The 27,214-nt window shown below is 42.1% G+C and overlaps 1 protein-coding gene across 8 annotated transcripts in view; it reads left to right on the top strand.

Moving 5' to 3' along the window:
- The first annotated feature begins 18,683 nt into the window (after nucleotides 1–18,683).
- Nucleotides 18,684–27,214, top strand: part of RMDN2 (regulator of microtubule dynamics 2) — a 50,907-nt gene continuing 42,376 nt past the window's right edge. For 5 of the 8 annotated variants that reach the window (XR_011724938.1, XR_011724940.1, XR_011724939.1 and 2 more), the window contains exons 1-2: nucleotides 18,689–18,850; nucleotides 19,436–19,902. Coding sequence is in view for 3 of the 8 variants with exons in the window: in XM_071739185.1 (XP_071595286.1) it covers nucleotides 19,448–19,902 (455 nt within the window). In the remaining 5 variants the exon portion in view is untranslated. Of the gene's footprint in view, nucleotides 18,851–19,435; nucleotides 19,903–27,214 lie in introns of all 8 variants that reach the window. The other 3 variants (XR_011724937.1, XM_071739183.1, XR_011724941.1) reach the window with 3 other exon arrangements.

The following is a 27,214-nucleotide window of genomic DNA, read 5'->3' as shown; positions in this document are numbered from 1 at the left end:
CTGCATGGGAAAACCATGGTGTAGGCAAATTCTCTGTTAATGGTGGCTGCTCTAATTTCACCTGGACTACAGGAATTGCAATGGACCTTTACTGACACCTGGCCACCGTTCACTTAGGTAACTATCAAACACCCGTGCACACAAAAGGCTGCATTTACTCATTACCATGTGGTCACCATAGCCTTAGCAAAGTGCTTGCACTAAATGCAGTCCTTTGCTAAGGAGGTCATTTTTCCAGTGTTGCAGGAAGGAAGCCTGCCTCCTGCAAAGCAGCATTGCACGTTTGGAACTCAGGCTGTCAGCAGGCTGGGAGGGGTTGCTCTGTGCTCCCCCAGCTCTCCCTGCCATTTCCTCTCCTATGCCACATTAATGGCTAACAGCACAGTGGGGATCCACTGCTCCAAGTTAGTACTTTGTCACCTTGTCAGGCATTGTGTATAGAGTCCTAGGAGACTCCTGGAAGTTGAAACACTGACTGCAAAGCCAGTGCTGAGGGGCAGTGCAAGGCTCTGAGGCATGTGAGGACCTAACCCCATGCTGGCTGGATGTATTTACATCTCAGTATTCATCACTCTGTGCTTTTTCCTCAGCACAAGTACCAAAAGCAAGTGAGCCCCCTTTCATGAGAAGAAGGTACTGTCTTGTTTTTTCCCTTTATGAGAAGGGTGCTGGACATTCCAGAGAGCCTGAATGCCCCTTTTTTGGTGGGACAGACTCCTATCTTCCAGAGGTTGCACTAGTTAGATGTATCTGAAGGAAACACCTTTGCCAGGAACAATGTATATCAGACCTTATGACAGCAGGAAAAGAAAATGCCTGGAGAAGCAGACCTGCAGGCAACATAAATCTGCTAATAAGATTGTTTAAGAAGGGCTTAAACATAACTGCATGGACATATAAGCATCTCAGTAGTTATGATATGCTGAGAGGCAGTAATTTAGGCTGGGCAGGTGCATTGGAAAAGCTGCTTGGGGATTAGAGGGCTCAATTCAGGTGGCTGAAGTGGCAGCTGGGGGTCTCAGCCCCTTGGGGACTGATCCTCTCTTGGTTTGCTAAATAAGGAGGGAAATGAAATTTTTCTGCATGAATGAAAGAGTAACTGTGCTGTTAATGGAAAAAACCCACCATTTATTACAAGTGTTTTTTATTTCTGCAAGGAAGACTTTGTTTCAGTACAACCTTTAGAGGCAGCTTTATTCAGCTCTGACACTGCCCTCAGCCATGCATGAGCTCCCCGAGTGATTCCTCAGTAGCATGAAGCACATTTGTCAGACTTCAGATAGCCCCCAAAATCTAGGTGTGTTTTCCTGATCTAGTTTTCTTATCACTCTGGCAGTCTTTGGCTCTTGTTTGTAAAAGCTAGCACCAGGCAAAAACGGGTTAGTTTTTTTGTTCTGAATTTGCTGGGGGTTTCTTCCCTCTGCCAACACCAGCCCCCCTTGCAAAGTGGCAGGTCAGAAAGAGCTCTGTTAAATGCTTGCCTAAACCTGCTCTGACCTACATAAATTACCACTAAAATCTGCTGGCTGAGTATTTCTGCAAGATGTATGAGGGGCACGGATGTGCCTGGTGGCTGGAACAGCATCAGACTGTCTGGGTCTCCAGGTGGGTATCAAGCGAGCCCGAGGCTGAAGCAGGCAGGAGACCACATGAAGTTGGACAGGAGTACATCTCTACTTCAGAAGTCCTCTGAGTCTCAGAAGGGTTGCAGGGATCTCCTTCCCCAGAAATCTTAGTTTGTTGTTATTGTCATATATTTATTTTTCTTAGCATCTTAGCATCTAATAACATTTACATTTGCTATTACACCTCAGTTGGAAATTTAATAGCTGCTGTCCTTAGGTTGAACTATTTAGGCTTTATTAGTAAACTACAAATAAATTGCTTTAAAACAGAATATGTTTGGCTTTTTCCCCAATATAATCTTTTATAAAAAACAAATGGAGTGTTTAAAATGTTCTCTATGTTTCCAACCTCATTTTTATGTTTCCTTTCTTTGAACTAACTGATCATTCCTGACCAGTTCTGTTTCCCAGTATCCCATCTGACCACCATTACACTGTGGATGCATTCAATCACCTTTTTATCACCTCAGAAGGAGGGGCTAGTTGTATACTAGTTTCTCTAGGCTACTCTTACTCAAAGAAAAAAGAATATATTACTTTTGGGACCAACTTTCTTTTATTGTGGTTGTTGATGCTATCATCTGATATCCATCAACGAAGCTTTTTATTCTGCATGTACAATACAACTGTCTGAAGAATAAATGAGAACATTTAAAAAGAATTAAAACAATGCACAACCTTCTTTATATGTGATAGCAAGTGAGAGCCTAGGATGATTAAAGTATCAGCATTGCTTTGCTTTAGCTCCCAGATGTGGATGTTCCACTTCTCCCAGGACTCTCTAAAGACCTCAGTTTGGCTCAGTATATCAAGTCTATTAAAAACTCCCCTGTGACATCCATGTTACAGCAGAACCTCTTGGCTGCTAGAAGGATTCTGGAGTTCTAATGTTTTCCTGTTTGCATTCTAAAAAATGTTGGATTCCAGGCTGTGACATCATCTTGTCCCAAATCCTATCTTTATGGTTATTGCTCTGCTTTCCCATGTTTACAGCAGTTTCAGCTCCTCCAGCAGCAGCTTGTTGGTTCAGGGGAGAAATTTTTTACTCTTTCATCCAAAATCTAACAAGCAAACACTGGTGGTGTAGCATGAGTGGAGGGCTTTATTTGCTGAAGTCTGCCTCTCAGGGGAAGTTTGCTGGCATATCTGAAGAGCTAAGGATGTTTTTGTAGTATAGAAGCCAAGCTGACTGCAATAAGATCCCGTAGGGTGAAACACCAGGGTATCTTCTGTGTTTAGTTAAACTCTTATATCTGTGAGTAATTTAAAATGTTGATTATATTTTATTGAAGACTTCTGATTAAGTTTTCTCAAGAGGCCTATAAACATGAGGGTCTTCTTAGTCAGATGAACAACCCATGTTCCAAAGTCAGGACTTTAAACAAACAAAAATCTCTCCTAAGACAATAGTTGAGATTCTGAAGGCCTATAAATTAATTAGCTCTCCAAGAGGAAGAGAGGGTGCAGTCTAGGAGAGTCACTGATGTCCCAAGTTAACTTGCTAAGGAACCAGAGTCTGATCCAAAGCTTGCTGAAGACAGTGAAAGGAATGATTTCTCTCCAACAGGAGTCTAAGAACTCTGCTACATCAAATAGCACTATGAAATATAGGGAAATACGACACAAATTTTATGGCATATTGTGTTCATTTGGACAAGTGGTATTTGGAAGGAATAACTACTTTATGGACAAGAACAACATGGAGATGGAATTTTATATATAGAACACTATCTTGACATAAAACTGGGGGGAGAGTAGAAGTTGCCAGTGGCAACCATTAGTTGAACAGTAATAGGATTCCTTGCTTTAGTTTGTCATGTTTGTTCTTAGCATATAGCTAAGAAATATTCATGCTAAACATTATTTCTGCTGGCAACACACTTCGACGTTTATGATAGTCACTAAAAGAATTACAAATCCACAACAATTACATTCACTTGTAAACTGAAATATTCTACAGTTTACAAAAATATTAGTTCCATTGTTTCCAGGAAATTTGTCTGCATTCTCCCGCTGACTGACATGACTGACTTCCATGAAGCAGCTCACCCATACTGTTTTCATGTGACACAGCAAGCAGGCAAACACAGAAATCTCTCTGATTCCTGTGGCAGAAATTGTAATAATCTACATAGGTAAAGTATGAAAACACAGATTAAATAATCTCCATAATGCTTTGTTAGCTGTATGTTGGATCTTTTCCTGTGCTAAGCTCTTCTGTTTCTGTAGGCCCAGAATTTCATGCCAGTTGTCTATCTGCTTTAAACAACCAAATAAATAAGAGATCTGCTGGGGAGAGGAGGGGATTGTTGCATTTGATGAGATTTTGAGCAAATCATCCACAGTGAAGAAACAACTGCAAGTAGTTAAGACAAAACAAGACAAAGTTGTGGTTTTAGATTTGTAGTCTTAGTCTAAAAATTCTTTTATCATTAAGATTGCTTTAAAAGGCAACCTATTCAAAGTCTGTATTTTGCAATATATTATTCAAAACAAAAACTGAAAACCTAAATATGTAAAAATGCACTCCTGATTTTCATATATTTGTATCTAAATTAATGAACACCCATCTGTAACTCCCATTTTCATGAAGTACCTCAGGTTTTGTCACAAAACCACAGATTCTAAGAAGTTTTAACATACTTTTAAAAAGCTTTAGAAGTTCCATGCTAATTTGTTCAGGTTTTTTATCACTTTCTGGCTTTACCCCTACTGAATTTTGTGAAATGCTTTCATAAAGGAAATAATTCATTAATGGTGATAGCTCTTTGCACAGGCCAAAACGAGAAAAGGAAGTCTGAGTTCCCCATTGCTGTTGATGACAGTACATAGGAAATCCTTGCCCAATCCTCCCACCCAATACTTGGCACAGGATGTGGTTGAAGAGCAAAAGGTCTGAGCCTCGGGAAGCACTGTATCTAAGGTGATTACAGTTTATTAGGGCTACAGGCAAACAAATCCTCTCCACTAATTAGGGAGACTGGCAGAGAAAGGAGTAAATTGTCGCTGAAAAGGAAGACAGGAAGGTGAGCTGATAAAGAATCTCCCTGACCAGAAGCCTGCAGGCACTGCTGTCAATGCTGCCTGTTTTCTGTTCCATGGTAAACTGCAGGACAAATTAAAATCAATGCAGCCCACTGAGTGCCATGGTCTCAACAAGACCCTGATTTCAGCTCTCATCTCTTTACTCAAGAAGAATGCATATGAGCAAGAGAAAGAGAGGAACAACAGGAGGATTCTTTAAAGCTCTTAAAAAGGTTGTCCAGGGAAGGAAACAGACTACATGGTTTTGAAGTACATGCAGGTTGTCTCTGTCAAGTACTGCTACAGCGAAGAACCAAGACTTTTCAAAGGAGAAAAGAAGATCTTTATTCAGACTTTTTGACATCTCAGTGTTACTTTACTACACCTGGAGTGACAGAATCAGGTTTTTCCTACTTTCACTGAGCCTCAAAACTCTTAGTGATGGACAATTATCTTGCTTAATCTTTTCATGCTGGCTTGCCCAGCATTTGGCTTTACTGGTTCACTCCTGATTCTATAGTCTCTATCTGTAAAGCACACCCAGCGTAAAGCTGTCTTAAATTTTGTCTGCTGTTCTTGTTACTAACTAGGAGAGTGATTTCAGTGATAAATGTTTAGAACACAGCCTGAGGAATTTCATCCTCCCCTGGTAAACTGTGTAGGAGATTGCTTTAATGGTCGAAGAAAAATGTCTGCTGGACTGTAGCCAGAAGCTTGGACTTGCTTACAAAGACAAAAATACATGTTTAACCTCCTACTATTTTGTAGAGAACACATAAAAAAAAACCCAGAATTCACCTCTCTTCTCACAACCTAAAATGGAACCAGTGAAAGATGAATGCATTTTTCACTATTGTATGGCAAATCACTTAGTTGTGACAAGTTTCATTTTGCTTATTGGCCAGATGTCACCAGGCTGTCCTGCTCTGTTTTCTTCTCCAAATACCTCTAACTGGCAAAATAAGTTACAGATAACTGTGAAAAACTGAAGAAGACTCAAAAGGTATGGAAATAGAAAAAGGCAACGGGCTTTATTCAAAAGTGTAAGGATTCTGATTTGAAACAACAGATTAAAAGCTGCAGCCCAGTTTTAACTTCCCTGTATAGTTTGCTTGAACAAGACTTGGAATTAAATTCAGCAAGCCATGATAGATTCATGCTTGTATCTGGGCCTGAATAAAGACTTCAAGATGTGAACTGCTCTGAAGTCTACATGACACAGGGTGATCTGAGCTTAAATTAAATTCACTGTAAAACAGCTTCTGACCAACACTGAAAGAAGGAGAATTGTCATGTGTTTTCTGGCTAATTTAATACACATGCTTAGAGATGGATTGGAGAATGGCTACTAAAAGGTAGAGAGCTGAAAAGTATAAATGACCAACAGGTGTTGCACATTTCACTGCCTGCTTAAAAACTGGAGGTGCCTAAAGTAGAGTTTCAACAGGTCCTAAGCATCACTGAGGTAGCAGCCAGGGCACATCAGTGCCTTTCCCAGCCTGAGACTAGTTACTGAGAACCATGAATCATCTTGTGTGCTTTCTCCACTCACTGTTCAAGGTTAAATGTGTATTAACTGCATCCCCATGGAAAATGTTACATACCAGGAATGGAAAAGAACAGCAGAAACAAACCTTGGTAGCTGATGCAGTGATTAAAGGTTGCTGAGTCCCTTCTGCTGCTGCACCTCAAAAAGGGAAGAAAGGATGCCTCTTCTTCCTAAGAGTACCTTATCCCTGCTGCTGGGTTGGAGAAGCATGGATGCTCTTTCTGCTGTTGGCATTGCTTGAGGTGCTCTGAAATAAGAGACTGACTGCTCCTTCCTTCCTTCCTTCCTTCCTTGGGTCCCTGAAGAACTAGAATTTCTCTCCCACATTTCTGGAAAAGACAATCCATCCAAAGTGGGATTACAATGGAAATGAAAGCTTGATCCTGCACCCACCTCTCAGGTTCACAGGCTCCCTGACCCAAGGCAGGTTCCCTGTTGAGCTGTCAAGAAGTCCAGAAAGCATGCAAACTGATAGAGAAAGCCAAGTAAGCCTACAGGGGAAGCAGGCAGTTTGGGATCCTGCCTGGCTTCTGTCAGAGCCAATGTGCTGCTCAGAAATCTGTCAATTATAGTTTGGGTTTTTATCCCAATGGAGAAATTTTCTGCTAGAAATTTCCAGCCAGCTCTGCTCTGTCTTGCTACTGCTGCTCCAAATAAGAAACACAAAGGCCCTGAGAGCCTTGAACAGAGAAAAGGCAGGGTCCTGGGAGACCTGGCATTATGTTGGGTCTGCCAGGCCTGGCTGACACAGCCCAACTGCAAGTACACTTCCAAAATGTCAGATACTCTCTCCAGAATTATATGTGTGTAATCACTCTAATATGACTGCCAAAACAGTGCATGTACTTTGCCCAGGACTTCAAACAAAGGGGTTTATGCAATACTGTAGTGCTCAGATATTAAATTCTGCTTCTTAGAGACCTAGTCCTGGACAATATTCTTTGAATTTAAGATAAAAGTGAATTTTCCTCCTATATTTTTCCTCAAATATATATATGCGCTTTTTTTTTTTTTTTTTTTTTAATTAAACACCCATTCGTTTAATAACTTGCACTTGTTATCTTTGCTGACTGAAATGCATTTATTGCTAAGCTGGAGAATGGTGTCTATCTGAAGTGCACAGATCTACCAAAATTACTGGGTCCAAAACTACTGCCACTGCAGCTGGGCTCATAAAATTAAGTGAGACATTGCTCCTAATAAGTAATATTTTGAAAGTGTTACTGTGACTTTGCTGGCTCAGCTTAAGCACCAAATCCATTATCATGTAATTTCTTTACATTGCAACTCTCCAAGTACTACTTTTTTCAATTTTTAGAAACAGTATGAAAATATGGGGCATCTGCCTAGTGCATGTTTTTTACCTTCTCATGGTATTTAGATGTATATATATCAAAGAAAAATAATTCTAATCTAAGTAGTAACTTGACTTTTTAAATTAAACTGCCTATAATGATTCTGTTTTCCAGATCAGTTTAAGCTAATTTTTATTATGCTTTACTGATTATGGTCTTAGAGCCACCACAGATAAAGACTGACATTGCCTCAAAGAGATTAAAGTATTTAAAGAGATGGAGATAAGAAAAAATTCACTGAGAATCACATTTGTTTAGGAATATTGGTCAATCTGCTGTTTTTGTACAGCTGTTTGGGAGCCAAGATAAGCAGGAAAGCTATCACAGCTTTGTGATTTTCTGCTCATCCTTCGTAAAAGATCACAGGACATCTTGCCAAAGGTTGAAATTGAAATCACCTTTTTAAGAACAAAGAGGCAATGATGATGCCATGGCGTGGCCTCCCATGTAACAGAATCTAAGTATGTGCCTCCAGTAATTTTCATGACAAGGATATCTTACAATAGGCAGAGGTTGGTATACCCCAGGGATCTAAGACCAAGACTCAGCAGTTTATGACCTGAAACAGACAACTACTGATATCCAACTTGAAGGTGTGTTCCCCTTTGAAGGGGCCTTTCTTTCCACAGAACTTACAAGAAGTCTATACCTATGTACCCTGGTTACACAATTCAGAAGGAAGGAATTCAGGTCATAGTAATTTCTATTGAAGAGACAAGCTCTCTCGGCATTTAAAATTTTATAGACTTTCTCTGCCCTATATTTCTTGCTTCTTTGCTTTTGCTTCCAGTTTTTACATTATTACACGTTCTCCTGAGCATCTGCCCTGATGCTTCCATTTCTCTTTGGTATTTTTTTCTGAGAGTAGAAAGACACAATGCCCAGAGCTTCCTCTTTCTCATTAAGGGTCAATTTACAGAGCCACACCCAGAGAATTTCACCCATTCAGACCTACACTGGAAAAAAAATAAACACCACAAAGATCTCTGCTGCTCTCTCAACCAGTCCTGAGGTGCCTGTTACACTCCCCCTAATAAAGGCAGAGGACACAAGCAGTTAAGTGTTGTCTTTCCTTTCTCCATTTGTATCTTGTGCTGTTTCTACCACAACAGCCCCAATTAGCAGTGCACTCTCAAAGTGCATGAGATGAGTAAAGTCAGACACCTTTTTTCCTCCAGCTTTTGACCATGTGCTCTTGCCTCTTTTCTCTCATTGGCTCTGCCCTGAGCTGATACAACCCACCCATCTGGCAGGAAAATAACCAAAATTGGTTTTCAGCCAAGTCAGAGCGGTGAGTGGCCTAGTGGCCTGGATTCGATGCAAGGAGAGTGTAAAAGCACAGCGAAAAATAGGGCACCTGCTTGGGCTGGCAGCAAGCTGTTGTCGAAGCAGCTTTGTTTTCTCTTGTTCTTTCCTCCCTCTTCCCCTTTTCCTCTTTCCAGACTTCAGAGCTTCTCTCTCCTCATCTCTTTTTAGATTAACCTAATGAAAACCAAAGCCTCATAGGGCTGTTTGTTCATATCTCAGGCTCCCATTGCCAACATTTTAAAAGCCGGGCTCCCAGATTCACCTGAAGGCACCGCTCCCAAAGCCATCAGCGGGTGCCGCCCGGCCCCACAGCCTCTCCTGCCGCTTGGCACCACTCCGCCACTGCTGCCCGCGGGACTCCCGCATGCGGCCGGGCCACAAAACACCGCAACATCAGCACCTCAGTCACCATCGGGACTGACCGGACATCACACGGGAGAGGCGCGGGGCTTCCCGTTTATCTTCGGGCAGCAGGAACGCGAGGCACCGCCGCACTGCCGTTTGTCGTTCCCCGCACCCCCTCTACGCCCCCCCGAAATGCAGGGCAGAGCACCCGGGAAAGTGAGGAACACCAGGGAAGGGGATGTGTGTCTGGACTCTTCCTTCAGTAAACGCATTCGTTCCCAGGGACATCGCCGGCTCTCCTCGTCCTCAGAAGAACCGAGCCCATCCCCGCCGACGCAGTTTTAAGACGGCGCCGCACAAAGGGGTCGCTCCGACCGCCCACGCCGGGACCCGCGAGGAACCTCCTGGGCAGAGCCCAGGCCACGGGGGCTACTCATAGACAGCGGGACACCGCCGGCTCACTTGCCCGGTCCGCAGGCCAGGGGGACCCCTTACTCGCGAGCAGCCCTAGAGCCCTTGGCGGGGTCAGGGAAGGAGGGAGTGAAGAAGGGAAGAAGGGATGGAGACCACTCCCGCCCCTCTCCCCGCCCCTCCCGCCCCAAACGCGTTGGGCGGCGGCGCTCGCGCGCCACCCAGTGGGTCCATTGCGGCGGCGCCAGGTTCTGCCGGGGCCCCGAGGGGAGGCGGGAGGGAAGGAGGTAAGGGGGGAGGTTTGTGTCAGGCGGTAACAAACCCCATCGCTTCTAGACGGCCTTTGATCCATGTTTGTGCGAGGACAGTGAGTCCTTCGCTCAGGCCCAGAGCGTTTCCGAGAGCCTGTTGTGTGTAGGGAGAGATTCGGGAAATGCGAGCCGTGCTTTGCCTGCCCTGTAAGCAGAAACAGTATGTAGGGCACAGTATCTGGTGTAGAACTTGAAAGGGAACGGAGTACATGGGCTCCTGTCCCCTCCTGTGTCAGGGAGTCAGATTAGGTGCCTCTGCTCTCACATGGGTCACGTCCCCTCTGAAAACCAGGCTGCATTTCACCCTTCATTGCAAGGCTCTTTTGTAACACAGCTCCTCTTAGTCCTGGTTTCCAGGCTGTGCAGGCCCCTGGCTACCAGGGACCAGTTTGCTTTTGCAGTAAGTGTGTGCTTCAGCACAGATCCCCCTTTTCTTCCTTCCTCCCCCTCAGCAGGTGGGTAGCAGCCTTTCTTGCCTGTGTTTGGCTCACCAGCCCGGCCTGATCTCTGGTACCTGCACCCCTTGGCAGCAGCTGGACAGGGTACACGTGGGTGGTGGCAGAGTTCAGACAGTGGCAAATGGCAGGGTACAGCCTGGTTGTGAGAAATGTCATCCCTGGGATGGTGCATGGCCTTGAGGAAATCATTTGCGCCATGTGTGCCTCAAACTACCCCTGGAAAATATTCTCTGTCAGGGACAGAAGGAACCGAGTCTGGTTAAGGAAAGGCAGCTGATTCATGTGTTGTCTTGGAGCCAACCTGACTTGTGCCTGGACCTTCTTAGCCTGGAGCTCCTCTTGCTGCCCAGCCCTGCCTTGCCCTCCAAACTCTCACTTGCACCCCCTTATCAGTAGTTCTAAACATTACGGCATAATTGCATCATGACACTTAATATTGGCATGATACTAGTCTTGATAAAAATATCAAGGAAGGTTTGAAAGTTACTGCCTAACATTAGTTTGCTGCCTAATGCAAATGAGTACTGAATACCCTGAAATCGAACAGATTTCTGATAATGTTTGCATCCTCATTTAGGAGAACGTTGCATTGAGTTAAAAAATAGGCATGCTTTTTAGCATTCTTTCTGCATTTTTTAATCAGGATCTCATACAAAATAGTGAAATTGTTATCTTGTCCACATCATTTGTTGCCTCACAAACTGTTGGATCTTTAGAGTAACTCTTGATACGTATCAGACTTGTTCTGAGTGTTGTGCTAGATTTAATCCTTAATTAAAACTTCTCGCTCACCAGGACTTTCAGTTGTGTGAGTCATGCAGGTCTATAGACTCCTTTAAAGCTTTAAAAACATTTTACATTTTAAAAATACTTTTTAAAGGTAGAAGTGTCAAAAAGGATTGGTTTGCATTTGGAAGATAAAGCATATTTTTCCATTATAATACTTCTGGAAATTGTTTTCTTGCCTTCAAAATAACTAAGATCAAAATAACCCTTACAGCCTCATTCTATTTAAAAAGTGACAGACATAATCACATTGAAATGAAACCAATTCAGTCAAATTGCTTTGATATTATTTATGATTTTGCCAGCTCTGGGGCAAGCTCTTCCATTTCTGTCTTTGACTTAGAATCAAGTGTTTTGCTTGCTTAAGTCCTGCTTCTCCAATCCTATTACTATTGAGTAAAACACAAAGTACCTCCTTTATGAACATGGATGATCCTGAAAATCTTCTTGGTTACTTGCTGAAGTGTGCAATAGAAGTGTATCAAGTGCTTTATGTGCCTGTTGACATACAGATCTGTGTTTCCATGTACATTTGAAAGTTGGAAATCAAAATAAGAAAACAACATGTTTCAGTTGGTGGTAAAGTTTCTTCTTAGGGCTGAGATCTTACTCAGAAACAAATGATATTTCAAAGCACATGCCAATGAAAATGCATCTAAGAGAACTACTGTGGCCTAAAATCTGTTTAATAAGAATGGTGTAATATTGCCTGAGATGCTTTGCTAGCTGTTCATTAGGTTTGGATTTTAAAAATTACATATTGAGTAACGTGCAGTAGCTTTAAATAACATCTCTAAGAAGTGGCAATACTAAACCCCTTTCGCTGCTTTCACAGGCAGCAGTACTACTTATACTCCAGAATGTACTGGGAGGGATTTTGTTACTTCTGCTGAATTGCAGTACAAAATTCTAGGCAGTCAAAGAGCCCAATTCTCAGTCTGGACCACACTGAAAAACGATTGCCCATATAACTGGTTGAAAGGAAGGAGTCAGAGAGTTGTAGTCAATGGGGCAGAATCTGGTTGGAGGTGCGTGACTAGTGGAGTCCCTCAGGGGTCGGTACTGGGACCGGTGTTGTTCAATATCTTCATCAACGACTTGGATGAGGGTATAGAATGTACCCTCAGCAAGTTTGCTGATGACACTAAGCTGGGAGGAGTGGCTGACACACCAGAAGGCTGTGCTGCCATTCAGAGAGACTTAGACAGGCTGGAGAGTTGGGCAGGGAGAAACAAGATGAAATTCAACAAGGGGAAGTGTAGAGTTTTGCATTTGGGGAAGAACAACACGATGTCCCAGTATAGGTTGGGGGCTGACCTGCTGGAGAGCAGTGTAGGTGAAAGAGACCTGGGGGTCCTGGTAGACAAGAAGATGACCATGAGCCAGCAATGTGCCCTTGTGGCCAAGAAGGCCAATGGCATCCTGGGGTGCATTAGAAAGGGTGTGGTTAGTAGGTCAAGAGAGGTTCTCCTCCCCCTCTATTCTGCATTGGTGAGGCCGCACCTGGAGTATTGTGTCCAGTTCTGGGCCCCTCAGTTCAAGAAGGACAGGGAAGTGCTTGAAAGAGTCCAGCGCAGAGCTACTAAGATGATTAAGGGAGTGGAGCATCTCCCTTATGAGGAAAGGCTGAGGGAGCTGGGTCTCTTTAGTTTGGAGAAAAGGAGACTGAGGGGTGACCTCATCAATGTTTTCAAATATGTAAGGGGTGAGTGTCAGGGAGATGGAGTTAGGCTTTTCTCTATGGTGACCAGTGATAGGACAAGGGGTAATGGGTGCAAGTTGGAGCATAGGAGGTTCAAGTTGAATATCAGAAAGAATTTTTTTACTGTAAGGGTGACAGAGCCCTGGAACAGGCTGCCCAGGGGGGTTGTGGAGTCTCCTTCACTGGAGACATTCAAAACCCGCCTGGACACGTTCCTAGGCGATGTACTCTAGGGGGCCCTGCTCTGGCAGGGGGGGTTGGACTAGATGATCTTTCGAGGTCCCTTCCAACCCTTAGGATTCTATGATTCTATGATTCTGGTTCAATCCTACTAACGCAAGCTGGGTGAAGTAGTTCTAAATTAGAAAAAGCAAAAAAAGCCAACAAACCCATGCAAGCACTAAACAGGCCATCATTACCATTCTTGACAATCTTAGTACCCTCATTTACCGGAGGGCTAACTTGGTGCTGAAGTTGCTGCAGCCTTTCTTTCCCACAAGGCAGCAGCACAAGAACTATGAATGAGCGAGAGGCTTGTAAGCCCATCTCATCAAGATTCAGAAAGGCTGCCTGGTTTGTTTACTTTGTAGTCTTTAGGAATCTGCAGCTCAGAATCAGCAGAAAAGCTTCTTAAACACTGGGATTGGGCAAAAACAGCAATTAAGAGAATAAAAATCTACATCTGAATTTTACTTTAACTGACCTGACTCCTGCTGAAAAAGAACATCAGGGCACTTGAAACAATCTGCAAAATTAACATGCTGTGTATATAAATCTATTTGTGTGAGTGTGTGTGCATTAAGTACATTAAGTTCAGTAGAAATTCTGCCTTGTTACTGCATATAGCAAAAATCTTGTAACAATTACGAGTCCTTTTCTGCTATCCCTTAACTCTCCTACTTTCACCTCTTGTCATATTTTTTGCTGCATTTATCAATTGTCATTGTCCAAAAATAATCCTACAGTGAAGGAGGAACCACTTTGTTACACACAGTAACTGCTGAGGCAGGCGACCTCCTGCCCTGCATTCACTTTTGTCCTACCCAAATAATTGTGTAACCCGCATTCAAACATCCCAGTATAAATATGTGTGTATAATGATTTGGGTTTGGCTAGGTGTGCACTTCTGAGGCAAATCTCCCAACTGTGGCAAGCTTGGCTTCACCCCAAGGAACAGGCTTGGGGCACATGAATTGCCCTTTGGGAAGATGCATTGCAAAAGCACACCTGACAGCCCTGTGATCAGACAGGAGCTAATCAGGAGTGACTGTGGGGCACAGCACGGGTGTCCTGGCCTCAGCACCAGCTGTTTGCTTTACAGACACCTGACAGTCCCAGCTGCTGGCTCATGCACACAGAGCCTTAGAGATCTAGATGAAAAGTTAAAATCAGAAGGGCAATTTTTGGTAAGGTCACAAGTGCTGCTGCCAAACAGGGGCAGAAATTATGGAAGAACACACACTGCATCACACAGATGAAGGGTATTTTTAAGGTGAAATTACAGACATCCTAGGGCCATGTGTTAGGTGGTATTTACTGGTTGGACCATTCTGCAGAGTTCAGGAAGGGTCATTGCTATTTGGTAGTGGAAACAGTAGAACTCTTTAAAATACATTAATATGCTCTGGTATTACATATAAATAGGTACACTAAAAAAAAAAAATAAATCCCACTTCTCGATAAATAGAAGAAAATATGCTGGGTGGTGTGGAGTGCATGTGTACGCACACATATATCTACAAAAAGTGTGAACCCCTAGGACTTTTTACATATATATCTAAAAGATACGTTTATACACATCTACTCTTATGGTTTTTGTGGCTATTCATATGTTTTTCCTCTTCTGAATATACCCAGGAACTCCCAGGACTATTTCTCTTAGTAAAGGAATAAGGCAGTGCTATGGAATTACATCTAATGTAGCCTTGAATATTTATTCCTATTGCTGTTGACACAACATAAACTTTTTTGGGATGCCAACTCTCATCTCTTTCATCAAGGAAATTGAATCATGTACTGTGACATAAAAATCAGCATAGCTTGCATAAATATGTTTGCTAATGTCCTTGATCTTACAAGTGAAATGAAGACAAACACAAAGAAGTAGGAACAGCTGGTACACTTTTTAGTTATTATTTTTATAGGGTTTTGGTTTTTTTTTTATTTTTTTTTTTTTAATGCCATGGCAACAGTAACCATTTGTACTTAATATTGCAGTACTGGATCCTATCAACACACTAAATAAATAAACAGGTGGTTGTGTGTGCAGTTGAACTAATGACACCAGGTTTCCTATCAGGTTTTATCTTGTTCAATTCCCTCATATCTAATAAAATGTAAGCTCTGCTTTAGCTTTTCCTGTCCTTGCAAAATTGTTTTCTCCTGTGTGGGTTCTCAGTTCTCTCAGTAATAAGCTGTGAGCAATCTTCCCCATACTGGGGCGACTAAGTCAGGGCTTTGTCCTTCAAAAGATCAACCATTTCTATAAAACTTGTCAGAATGTAATTTCTTTGTTAAATATGACTGAGGTTGGCCAAAGATTCAAAAATACTGGAGAGGATGCAGAGGTATAGCTACACTTGCACACACATGGGCATGAAGAAAGCACAGCTACAGTAACTATTCTTTGGGAGTTATTCCAAGCAGTGCTGCTTTATTTGAAAAAAAAAAAAAAAAAAAACAGATCAGTATGCTATTACACATCTCCTTTTAAGTTCAGTTTATTAATTTTTCATTAAGGACACTGGACAATTATTCAGGGCAAGAGCACCAGAGAATATTGACAAGTCTGACAGTGGATGCTTCCCCTCCTTATGAGGTAAGATACAATTTTATTTTTTTACCAAAAGATTCAGGAGAAGTCAATACAACTTGACAAAACATTAGGATTTCTGGCAGGTGGTTGTAAGTCTGGTCAAAGGTATTTAAGCTTTCACAATATTTGGTGATTTATTAACAATGTTTGATTATATGTTTACAAGACAACTGCTGAAGTAATAAGTACAAAGCGTTACTAACGCATTAAAAGTTTCTGTGTTCATTACAAGCAGTGGATTAATCTCTACTGGGGGGTGCATTTCAGAAATATCAGCATACCACAAAAGAAAATTTACAGAAGAATTGCAGCTAAAGAATTTTATGTCAGTTGTAAAATACCCATACTTTCCATGCAGAAATTAAAACACTGGTAAATAAAGCTACATTTTGGCTGAAAACAGTATCCATCTATTACGTACAATGTAATAGTTCACTCACCCATTCAACACAATTGCTAAATATTAAGCTAAATTTTCTAATATGACACAAAAATACAGTCTAAGTTCCAAAAAAATCAGTTAAGCTACATGGCCTGGTTTGACATAAGCAGTGTTGCAAGGCAACTGGTGCCCTGTTCAGGTGTGTCAGTGCTGCAGCTCTCCTGTGCTGAGCTCATTCATACACAACATCTGCCTGGGGCTAAGGGTGGAGGAAGGTGGGATGTTCATGAGGTCTTACACTGCTGGAGCTGCTGACCTACATGAAACTTGTTGTAACTTCATCATGCTGACAGCTTTCTTCTGTCAAAGTTGGCTAAAAGTAAGCTACAGGTTCAGGAGGTACTAACAGGTGGAGAAAATGTTGTATTGCCTGGCAGGACAGCACATGGACAATCTGGGAACATAAGTGTTTGTCATCTTAGAAACTCAGACTAAAAATACACCAAAAATATTAAAAATAGATGGCCTAGTCATTTTATAACAGATGGTGGTCTGGACTTGCATGCTTTTTAGGACTTCAAGTACAAAATTTCTTTTGGACTATGAAGAAAATCCATATGCAGAAGAACAGCACTTTTCTGAAAACAGTTCTCTGCAGTTTTTTTTAGAATATATGTCAGATTTAGGACAATTTAATTATGTCATATCCAGGTAAATTTATGTTTAGTTCCCTAGCTTGGGAAGCTGTTGTGTTCTGACAGGTTTATACATGCCTAAAATAATTAATATGCTTCTGTGCTGCTCTGCCTGGGTAAAATGGCCACAGGTGAAAAATAAATAAGGAGTTTAGGACCAGACAGGTGACCTGATTTTAACAGTTGCTGTGCACCGAGGTAGTTGTAGACAGCAATTTTGTGTTGCTTTTTTTTTAAACAGGCCACTTGTATAAGGCTTGCAGCCTGATAGCCACTTTGGAAAATTCACTTTGGTTTTTGCATCTATAGTGTTTTGTTTCACCTTTGTGCTGTGTTTTCCTTCGAATTAATTATCTACTTAAAGTTCTTTCCTGTTTAAATTGGCTTATAGAAAAATTTTTAGCAGATGGTGCTATTGAAAATATAAAATAAAATGAAATAAAGGTTCTGCAACAAGTTTTTATAACCACTCCTGAACATTTGAAATCTCTATCAGCATGGAGATTCACATGGACCTGTTCTGCTCTAAACTACTGATGGATTGTGTAACTTAAAACAATTACTTACAGTTAAATTAATTCTTTAAAATAATTTTATTTTAATATTTATTTTATAATTTTATGAGGTTTCCATAAAATTGCAAAGACTGCCATCCTTGGCTTAAAAATCTTAAATTACAAATATGAACAGATTATACTTTTTGGTAACTGGAAAAATTACTATATTGAAAGAATATTCATTTTTCCATCTTAACAAATTTCTACCTGTCTCTCAGGTCATAGTTTGGCTGTATCTAAAGCTAATTTCATCCTCAGGTTCTTATTGGAGAATTAGCAGCTGTAGTTATTTTAAAGGAAGTCTTTGAAAGCAAATAGACATTAGATGACTTCCATTTGTTACTTTGCAATTAAGACTAAAAATTGCTGAGTTCTTTAAACGTGTTTAAGGTTCTGGGGTTTTTTTAGTTTTTTTTCTTTTTGTTATTTTTTTAATGGCACTTTGTTCACATTTTAATGGTAACTGGTATGTTTTTTAAGAACTACATAGTGTTCCTTTGTTCCAGATTGATGTGTCTAAGTGAATCCCAACTGTTGAAGGGCAGTTTCTCCCACTGCACAGATAAAGCAGTTTCCTTTGTGGTTTCCTTGAGATCTCACATAGAAGAACATGATTTTTACGCTTTAAAATTCTGGCAGGGTGCTTTGCCTGGGCATCCTCCAGAAGCCTTTGGAAGGATGTAGGGGCACAGCAGGTTTTCTGGTGGATGGTCTTTCTTCCATTCAAGCCCAGAAACAACAGACACAGAAGGCAGATCCAGAAAAAAAGTACCATGATAAAGAAGAAAGGTCTTGCAAACATCACCAATAAAAGTGGTGTCTCAGATGGGACACAGTCCTGGTACCCCCTGCACCCTGTTAAACTCAGATTGTTCCATGACTTTGGCCCAGCTATAATAAACTTTAGTGAAATCAGCTTTGGCCCCTTAGAAAGGTAAAATTCCACTGAAGCTTTTGTGCTGGGGCTGCTCCTCTTCCTGACAATTGGGCTGGGGTTCTCCATGATTTTGCAGCTTCAGGCCTCGCTAATGCATTACAAATACTGTTCGTCTAGGAACTAGAAGTGGCAAAAGTTCGGTTGGTGAAAACAAGTAGCCAACAGACTAAAAATACACGTAAACAGGCAAATTTGCACTCGAACAGTGTATTCGAGCAATGTCTGAAGCAGGCGCAGCATCCCCACGGCCCGGCGGGATCCCTGCAGCTGAGGCCCACTCGGGCTCGCACACGGAGACCCCGGGCCCAGCCAGGCCGGAGGTGCCCCTGGGGCTGCCCGGCACACGGGGCAGGGCGGGCCCGGCCCGACCTGGCCCGGCCCAGCGCCCTCCTCCCCAGGGAAGCGGCCCGTAACCCGGTCGGCCCGGCCGGCCATTGCGGCAGAGGCCCGTCCCCTTCGATCCGGGTATCGCCGCCCCGGGGCGGCCCCGCCGCCGCCACCCTCCCCCGGTGCAACGGCGGGAGAACCGGGGGGGCCGCGCAGCGCCGCGCTTGGGCCGGACGCGCTCCTGCTGCCGGACCGGCCCGCCGGTACGTAACGGGGGCGGCGTCGGGCGCGGGGCTACCGCTGTCGCCGGCGGTGCCCCCTCTGCCGCGGCGGCCGGGACTGGGGCGGGCTGCGGGACGGGCGGTCCCAGGCGGGGAGGTGACGGCGGGGCTCCGGCGGGGCTCCGGCACGGTGGGGCCGGGGCGGCGGCGAGACACCTCTCCGGGAGGCAGGGGCTGCGCTACGGCCTGACTGACAGCTGCGTTTCCGCCGCTCTGCAGTCGCGGAAAATCCGATTATAGAGTTTCTCTCGTTAAAATAACAAAAATCAAAAAATGCCGCAAAGATTAAAAGTGAAGGCTGCGTCCTGGACACGTGCCGATGCAGCAGTGTGTGCCCCTCATCCCCCTGGTGCACCCCCAGGACCCCTTTCTGTGGTGTTTTTGCTGTCATAGCGCGTAGCCTTGTATCGCAGAATCTCCTTGAGTTGTATTGTAACTTTGTATTTGCAGCATGAAGCCAATTATTCTAGCTTTCTACTTTTGTGGCTTAAAAGCGAAGTATATCATCTGGGTACTGTAGGAGCGACGTCTTTAACTCGAACTGTTATTGTTGTCTCACAATTTTAGGAGAGTGCAGAAATGTCTTCCTTCAAAAATAAAGGACTAATACTGGGTATAATGGCAGGGACTGCTGGAATAAGCCTGATGCTGATTTGGTACCGCAGGAGCCGAAAACCCGGTGCAGCTGCGCGAATGCCTCCGTTCCTTGATGTAGGTAACAGGCTTAATTCTGTAGGTTTGCTCCATGAAGGTCCTAATGAGCAAGGAGTAGTAATGGTTTTACATGGAAGACAACTGCAGATACTAGAAAAATTGAATGGCTTGCTAGTAAGCGTGGAAGAACTGAAGAGAGAAGTGCAGTTTTTGAAAGAAGCAATTCCAAAGCTTGAAGAGATTGTTCGAAATGAACTTCAAGGGAAGGGAGATGTTCAGAGAGTTAGCCCATCACACAGAGCAACAAAGCGGAGAAAAGCTGAGACAGCTTCTGGTGCACAAGAAGCTACCAGCTCCGAGGAGGCCGAAAGTGAAGGAGGGTGAGTCAATAATACTTTGTACATACTACAGTGTATAGAGAGTGTGAATTGAATCATTACCTATGTGAAACTTTGTATTTTAAACAGGAGCCCTTTAAAAATTTTTGAATGTCTCTATATCCATGGTGAAAAAAAATCAACTGAGTAATTTTTAGATCAGGTAAAACTCAGGGTGACCATTTCTGAATCTGCATTACAGCTGAAACTGTATAGAAGAATAATAGAAATTTTTAAGAGTACATTTATTAACAATCTGATGCAGTATTGCTACACAGCTATGCAATGGGAGGCAAAGTTCAGTGATTTTAAAAGTGCTACTAGTAAGCAAGTAGTCAAAGTTCAAAGTGTACAAATGTTCTTGTGCTTTTCATGATATTTGTATTCTATGGACTTTAAAGATGAGTTATTACAACGTTTTGCCTAAAGATACTACATGCTATGAAACCTATTCCCAGAACACCCGTACACATGGCAGTATGTTTATGTATATTTGCTGTTGTATACACTTTCTGGTGGCCTTGAAAATAATTATGAGGCATTTTAGGGTACTGATTCAGTAAGGTAGCAAATTCCTAGTTCTAATCACAACTTCTTGTTCCATTATGGGTAGTGGGACCTTATATATGTGTGAGTTGGGGCACATGCTGATGGATCAGATGTAGCTGCAGTCCAGGAGAAGGACTATATTTTTCCTTTAAAGCTATGTTAATTAGCTGTAATATTCTGAAGAAAACAACATGCCACATATAATAATGAATGCAATTCTAGTTTTTGAGAAGTCCTCCAGGTTTATTTTCAGTTCCTGTGGGCAGAATATCTTGTTGTGTTACATCCCATGCCATATGCTTCATGAGTCTTATATTTTGATACAGTATTTTGAGACTTGTGAGTTCTATTATGAATCATTTTTTTTATTTTGAGTATTCAATATTGGCAGAGCTATTCAAAGACATTTCCCCTTCATATGGTATAGAAACATTTCAGTTCTCTGAGTTTCTCAGATTGTTATTAATTAGTTGGTTTGCACAGGCCTTTATGCTATGCATAAGATATTTGGAGATGTGGATAAGGCTGAAAAAAACAGCTTATGGACAGTCAGGTTTGCAGATACAATATAGGAGCTCTTCCACACCTTGCATTTGAGAAGCTCCTTTTTCTGCTCAGGAGAGAGGCATTTCTATTTGTGAACTAGCCATAGAAACTTGGCTGTTAAGGTTCTTTTGCCTGATAAAGAAGCTGATGAGATGATCCTATACAAGTGATTATAGTGTGCAGGGGATTTGTATGTGTCCTTAAGAGAGGCCATCTCTGACAAGTATTTGTATACAGTCAGAAGGAAGATAATTCAAGGTTACAGACAGCATTAGTCATTTGGGTATGTGCTTTTCCAGTGCTATTTTTTTAATTCCTTTTGAAAAGAGGTGGGTGTTTTCCTACAAACACCTTGTACTTATGTGCTTATTTTACATATTGTATCTAAATTTAAGACAATTTTATTTCATATAAGTAATTTCCTTTCTTTGGCATTTTTTTTCTTCCTGTTGCAAATAGAAATACTTTTTTATTCCTAGTATGTGTCAAGTTGCAATGCCAGTATGTAGCTTTTTCTGAGATCTTCTTTAACAGTGGTTCTATGGTTCATTGGGAGTTTTCCACTAGAGGCAATAACACACTTTTTTTTCCAGTTAATATGCATCACCACTTTCCATGGTCTAGGTATAACACCATGTGTATTGTTCTACACTGTTCTATGATGAATTCCACACAGTATTCAATTCAGTTGCTAGTCTGTGCACCAGAGAAATAATTTTTGTCTTTGTTACAGATTAAATGTTTTCTTCACTTTCTATATTCTATCTGAAGTACATGCAGCATATTTCACTGCCTCAACAGTTTTTTCATTATCTAAAAGGCAGGACTTTGCTTCTCTTAAGCACTGGTTTTAACTAACAAATGGGTAGATGCTGTGAGTTGACAGATGACAAAATATTGAGAGTTTTGTGGACTTATACTGGATGATTACATTGCTTACAGATTTGTAACCTTCCAGAAAAGCTATTAATACTACCTGGTTTTTTTCCATGAAATATTTGAAGCTGGCATTCATTGGTGTGGTCCTCACTGCTTTCATCTGCTTTGGCCTTATTCTTAATGTCACTCTTGGTATTCAATACCTGGGAAGAGAAGCTTTCTATTTTGCCTTTCAAAAATTATATATTTCTGTAAGTGGAAAAATATCCCATTAGTGTAATAATAGCCTGAATGGAAGATACACTGAATGAATGGGACATTGATCAAATGCTGAAGAGCTTATGGTTTCTAATCTGTGCTTTAATATTTTTCTGTTCTTAGTGTTTGGGGTTTTTTTTTGTTTCCATAATTTATTAGTGAAAACCTCAATCGTTAACTTTTGTCAATGTACAACAAACACTCATTCATTTACAAAATAATAAATTATGTCTAGATGATCACCTGGGATGGAGAATATCACCTAATTCTCCTCTTTGTGATTTTAAAGCTATTTCCTCCCTGATACAGCAGTGATGAACCATAGACAGCATTGTCATGTTTGGCACTGGTCTTCAACTGGTCTGGCATCCGAGTTTTTCCAATTACATTTGGCACCAATGACCAAAGATTTACTTCAGTAAATCCTCTTCCTACAGATGTTTTATTTATAATCTTTCCTTGAAATAGTTTAAATCTTCATCAGGAAGAGACACTTCTCTTGCCTGCTTCTGAGTATCACTTCACTTACCATTTCTTCATTTCATTTATTTTTGCTGCCCTTTTGTTTTAAGTGCAACCTTCCATTGACCTAAAAATGTGGTTTGCCAAACATTTCCTTGATGGCCACTTATTATTACTGGTGGATATGCACCCAGCATCTGCCAGTTTACAGGCATTCCAACAGATACTTTGAACCCGCAAAGTGCTTTTATACTGTGGTGGTGTTTTAATACAATGTAGCTCAATTTCCCCTAATGCAATACTAGATGCCTGAATTTACTGAGCAGCCTAACTATGGTGTGGTGAACTATATTTGTTCTTTGAACTTGGAACTGTCCTTTTGATCCAACTGACTCCTGTTAGTTGATCATTGCTCTTCACATCCTTATCACTGTTTTTAAAATAAAATCTATTGGTAATGAAGGTAAAACCAAGTTGTCACTGACTGTAGACATTTTTGAAGTTCTTCCAGTTCCTTAAATACTGTTCAATATGTTTGTCACATGTAGATATGTAGATACCCACTTTTCTGATAAAATCTCTTGCAGGAAAATACCAGGTAAAATTGTAGATATCAGTGTTGTTACATGAATGAGTTGTAAAGCACACTATAATGGCTCTTCCTCAGGTTTTAGAATCATAGAATTTTCAGGGCTGGAAGGGACCTTAAGGTCATCTAGTTCTAACCCCTCTGCCATGGGCAGAGACACCTCCCACTAGATCAGGTTGCTCAGAGCCCTGTCCAGCCTTCCAGGGATGGGGCTTCCACCACCTCTCTGGGCAACCTGTTCCAGTGTCTCACCACCCTCATGGTGAAGAACTTCTTCCTTACATCCAATCTAAATCTGCCCTCCTCTAGTTTGAATCCATTCCCCCTAGTCCTATCACCACCTGACATCCTAAAAAGTCCCTCACCAGCTTTCTTGTGGGCCCCCTTCAGATACTGGAAGGCTACAATAAGGTCTCCTTGGAGCCTTCTTTTCAGACTGAATAACCCCAACTATCTCTGTCTGTCCTCCAGGGGAGGTGCTCCAGCCCTCTGATCATCCTTGTAGCCCTTCTCTGGACACACTCCAGCACGTCCATGTCCCTCCTGTAAAAGGGACTCCAGAACTGGACACAGTACTCCAGGTGGGGTCTCGGGAGAGCAGAGCAGAAGGGGAGAATCATTCCCCTGACCTGCTGGCCACGCTTCTCTTGATGCAGCCAAGGATCTGGTTGGCTTTCTGGGCTGCAGGTGTACACTGACAGCTCATGTTGAACTTCTCATCCACCAGCACCCCCAAGTCCTTTTCCTCAGGGCTAGTCTCAAGCCAGTCACTGCCCAGCCTGTATCAGTGCTTGGGATTGCCTTGACCCTTGCTCTTGGTCTTGTTGAACTTCATGAGGGTGGCATGGGCCCACCTCTCCAGCCTGTCAAGGTCCCTCTGGATGGCATCCCTTCCCTCCAGTGTGTCAGCTGCACCACACAGCTTGGTGTCATCAGCAAACTTGCTGAGGGTGCACTCAATGCCACCGTCCATGTCGCCAACAAAGATGTTAAACAGGACCAGTCCCAACATTGATCCTTGAGGGACTCCACTTGTCACTGGCCTCCACTTGAACATGGACCCATTGACAGCCACTCTTTGGGTGCAGCCATCAAGCCAGTTCTTAATCCATTGAGTAATTCATCCACCAAACCCATAGTTTACCATCTTGGAGACCAGGATGTTGTGTGGGACTGTGTCAAAGGCTTTGCTCAGGTCCAGGTAAATGTTGTTGGTTGCTCTTCCCTTCTCTATTGATGTTGTGACTGTTTCATAGAAGGCCACAAGGTTTGTCAGGCATGATTTGCCCTTGGTGAAGCCATGTTGATTGTACCCAGTTACCTCTTCATTATTCTTCTGCTTTAGCAGTGCCTCCAGGAGGATCTGCTCCATGATCTTACCAGGCACAGAGGTGAGACTGACCAGCCTGTTACTCCCTGGAACTTCCTTCTTTCCACTTTTTGAAAATGGGGGTTATGTTTCCCCTTTTCCAGTCAGTGGGGACTTCACTGGACTGCCATGACTTTTGGAATATAATAGACAGTGGTTTAGCAACCACATCTGCCAGTTCCCTCAGTACCTGGGAGTGTATCCCATCGGGTCCCATGGAGTTGTACACTTTCAGGTTCTTCAGATGGTCACAAACCAGATCTTCACTTACAATTGGCAGTTCTTCCTTCCTTGCCATTGTCATCTGTGACTTCAGCAGTGTGGCTGGAGCCCTTGGGTAAGGGCTGACTGAGAGAAGACTGAGGTAAAGAACTCATTGGGAGCCTCAGTCGTTTCTTAATCACTTGTCACTAGTTCACCTGTTTACTTTCTGAAGGGGCCCACACTCTTATTTTGTCCTTAAGTAGCTTGAAGGACATCCCATCTTGTAATAAAACTGTTTGGGGCTCAAATTGGTGAAGTACAGTTTACCCAAGTTGTTAGGAAAAAGGAAGTTTTTTTTTTAAAAGTCTGGTTTTCTTTCTTAATGTGTTCTATTTTAATGCTTAAAACATTTCAGCTATTATAAGGATTGAACAGAGGGTAGTAAGAAAATTAATGTTGTCGGAAACAAAATAGAGTAATCTTTATTTCTAGTTTGCACTATGTTTGAAGTGATATTTAACATTTTATATTTGGAAACTTCTTTACAGAAAGGGCTGTTAGGCACTGGGACAGGCTCTCCAGGGAGGTGGTTGAGTCTCCATACCTGACCATGTTTAAAAATTACCTGGATGTGGTGCCTGGGCACATGGTTTAGTGGTGGGTCATCAGGAATAGGGTGATAGGGTTAGGACAAGGCTGGACTCGATGATCTTTAAGGTCTTTTCCAGCCTGAGCAATTCTATGATTCTATGGTGAAGTTACCTTGCTATCCTTTTACCCCCATGACTTCTGAGCAACGTGGGAGTTTGTCTGAGGTGTGTGACTAGTGAGGTGGGAACTCATCACAGAAAGTCATGAAGCCCTTGGCTGTCACCCTGGTTCTTTTGCCATAGAAAAATGGTGGGTGGTAGTAATGTCATCTCTGAAGCCAAAGAAGAGACGAAAAGAGAGGACTCTCTGAAGACACTACAGAGTTACTTTTCTGAGGAAAGAAAGCAGATTAAGAGGAATACTGGTGCATCTTGAGGCTAACTAGCATCTTAAGCACTAGCCATCTTTTGCACTCACTTGCATGTTATAGTGTTGGGACATTGAATTTCTGGCATTCCCATGAAAAGCACTATTCACTTCAAACCAGACTTGAAGAAGATTAACAATTATTTTTTATTATTATGATTAATTTTTATTTTATTTGAGAATAGTATTCTTAATTGGATTCTTCTCTGCTGATTGTGTAGAAACTCCTGCCCCTTAGAATAGCTCACCGTCTACTAATCTGTGTCAGTAGGCACAAGGTTGTATGATTTGTGGCAGTCCCTGGGAATTACTGGCATTACACCACATTACATTGTATCACACTGAAAAAAAAGTTATTCACTGTTCTGTTTTTCCCTTCTCACAAGCTGTTTTATGGGTGTTGCTTTGCCTTGTTTAAAGCACACAATCAACATGTAAAATGAATTCTCATTAAGGTCTGCTCCACATTGAAATTCTTTGAGGATTCATAAAGCTGATAAATAGAGGAAGTAGGAGAGATTTTCCCAGGACAGAGGAGGTCAGAAGCAGTAAGAAATGAGCTCTCTGCCGTTTCTAGGTACAGATGTGGCCCGGAGATCATGTTTCTATAGGAGAGGTGGGGTGAGGAAAGCCTTGATGCAGTATGGTCTGACCTTAAAAGATTATTGCTTGGTGATACTTTGTAGTTAGCTCCTCATCTAAGTTAGTTCTCACCATGTCAGATAGTGACCTACTTCACACTTGTTCCATTTGAGTCTCAGTATATATTCTCATGTGACTTATCTGGTGTCTTATGGATGTGATTGCCCATGACAGTTTGATACAGTGCTGCTAGAAATCTCTGCTGGGCTTGTTTGGAGTGGCAGGACTTGGCTGTCAGCCTAACCTGGGACTTCATATTTTTGCTAGGCTAGTGACGTTCTCTAATAGTAACTTTTTTCTGTTTTCTAATGTTGTAACTGTAGTTATCATAGAAATTTCAGCAGATGTTTATGCAGAGAATATAAAAATGACAACATCAACATTAACTTTCAAACACTGATGCCTTTCACATCTGCCTGCTAAGGCAGCATTTGATGCTGTGCCCAAATTCATGTAACTAAGGAGTGTTATGTTTGCAGTATCATATGGGAATTAGAAATTGCCTTTACTGCTTATTTGTTGCTACTATGTATTATCTACTGCCCTTGTTTTAGGTTAATTGCAGAAACCCTCTGCATTTATCTTTTATTGGGGCGTGGGGGTGGCTTCCAAATCACACAAGGCAAGGTACTTTCAAAACATACTTCATATAGGATGATGTCTTGGAGCTGAAAGACTGCCAAAATTGCTTGCAAGATGTTGTGTTTTCAAAGATGCTTCAGAAAACCATAATAAATTTTCAGTGACTTGCAAAGAAAGATTCTACAGGATTTAACATCAACTTCAACATCATTGAGATT

Source organism: Heliangelus exortis, chromosome 3 (assembly GCF_036169615.1).
Source record: "Heliangelus exortis chromosome 3, bHelExo1.hap1, whole genome shotgun sequence".
In the NCBI taxonomy this organism is placed as follows: domain Eukaryota; kingdom Metazoa; phylum Chordata; class Aves; order Apodiformes; family Trochilidae; genus Heliangelus; species Heliangelus exortis.
The sequence above is the reverse complement of the archived record's forward strand: the minus strand, read 5'-3'. Positions and strand labels throughout refer to the sequence as shown.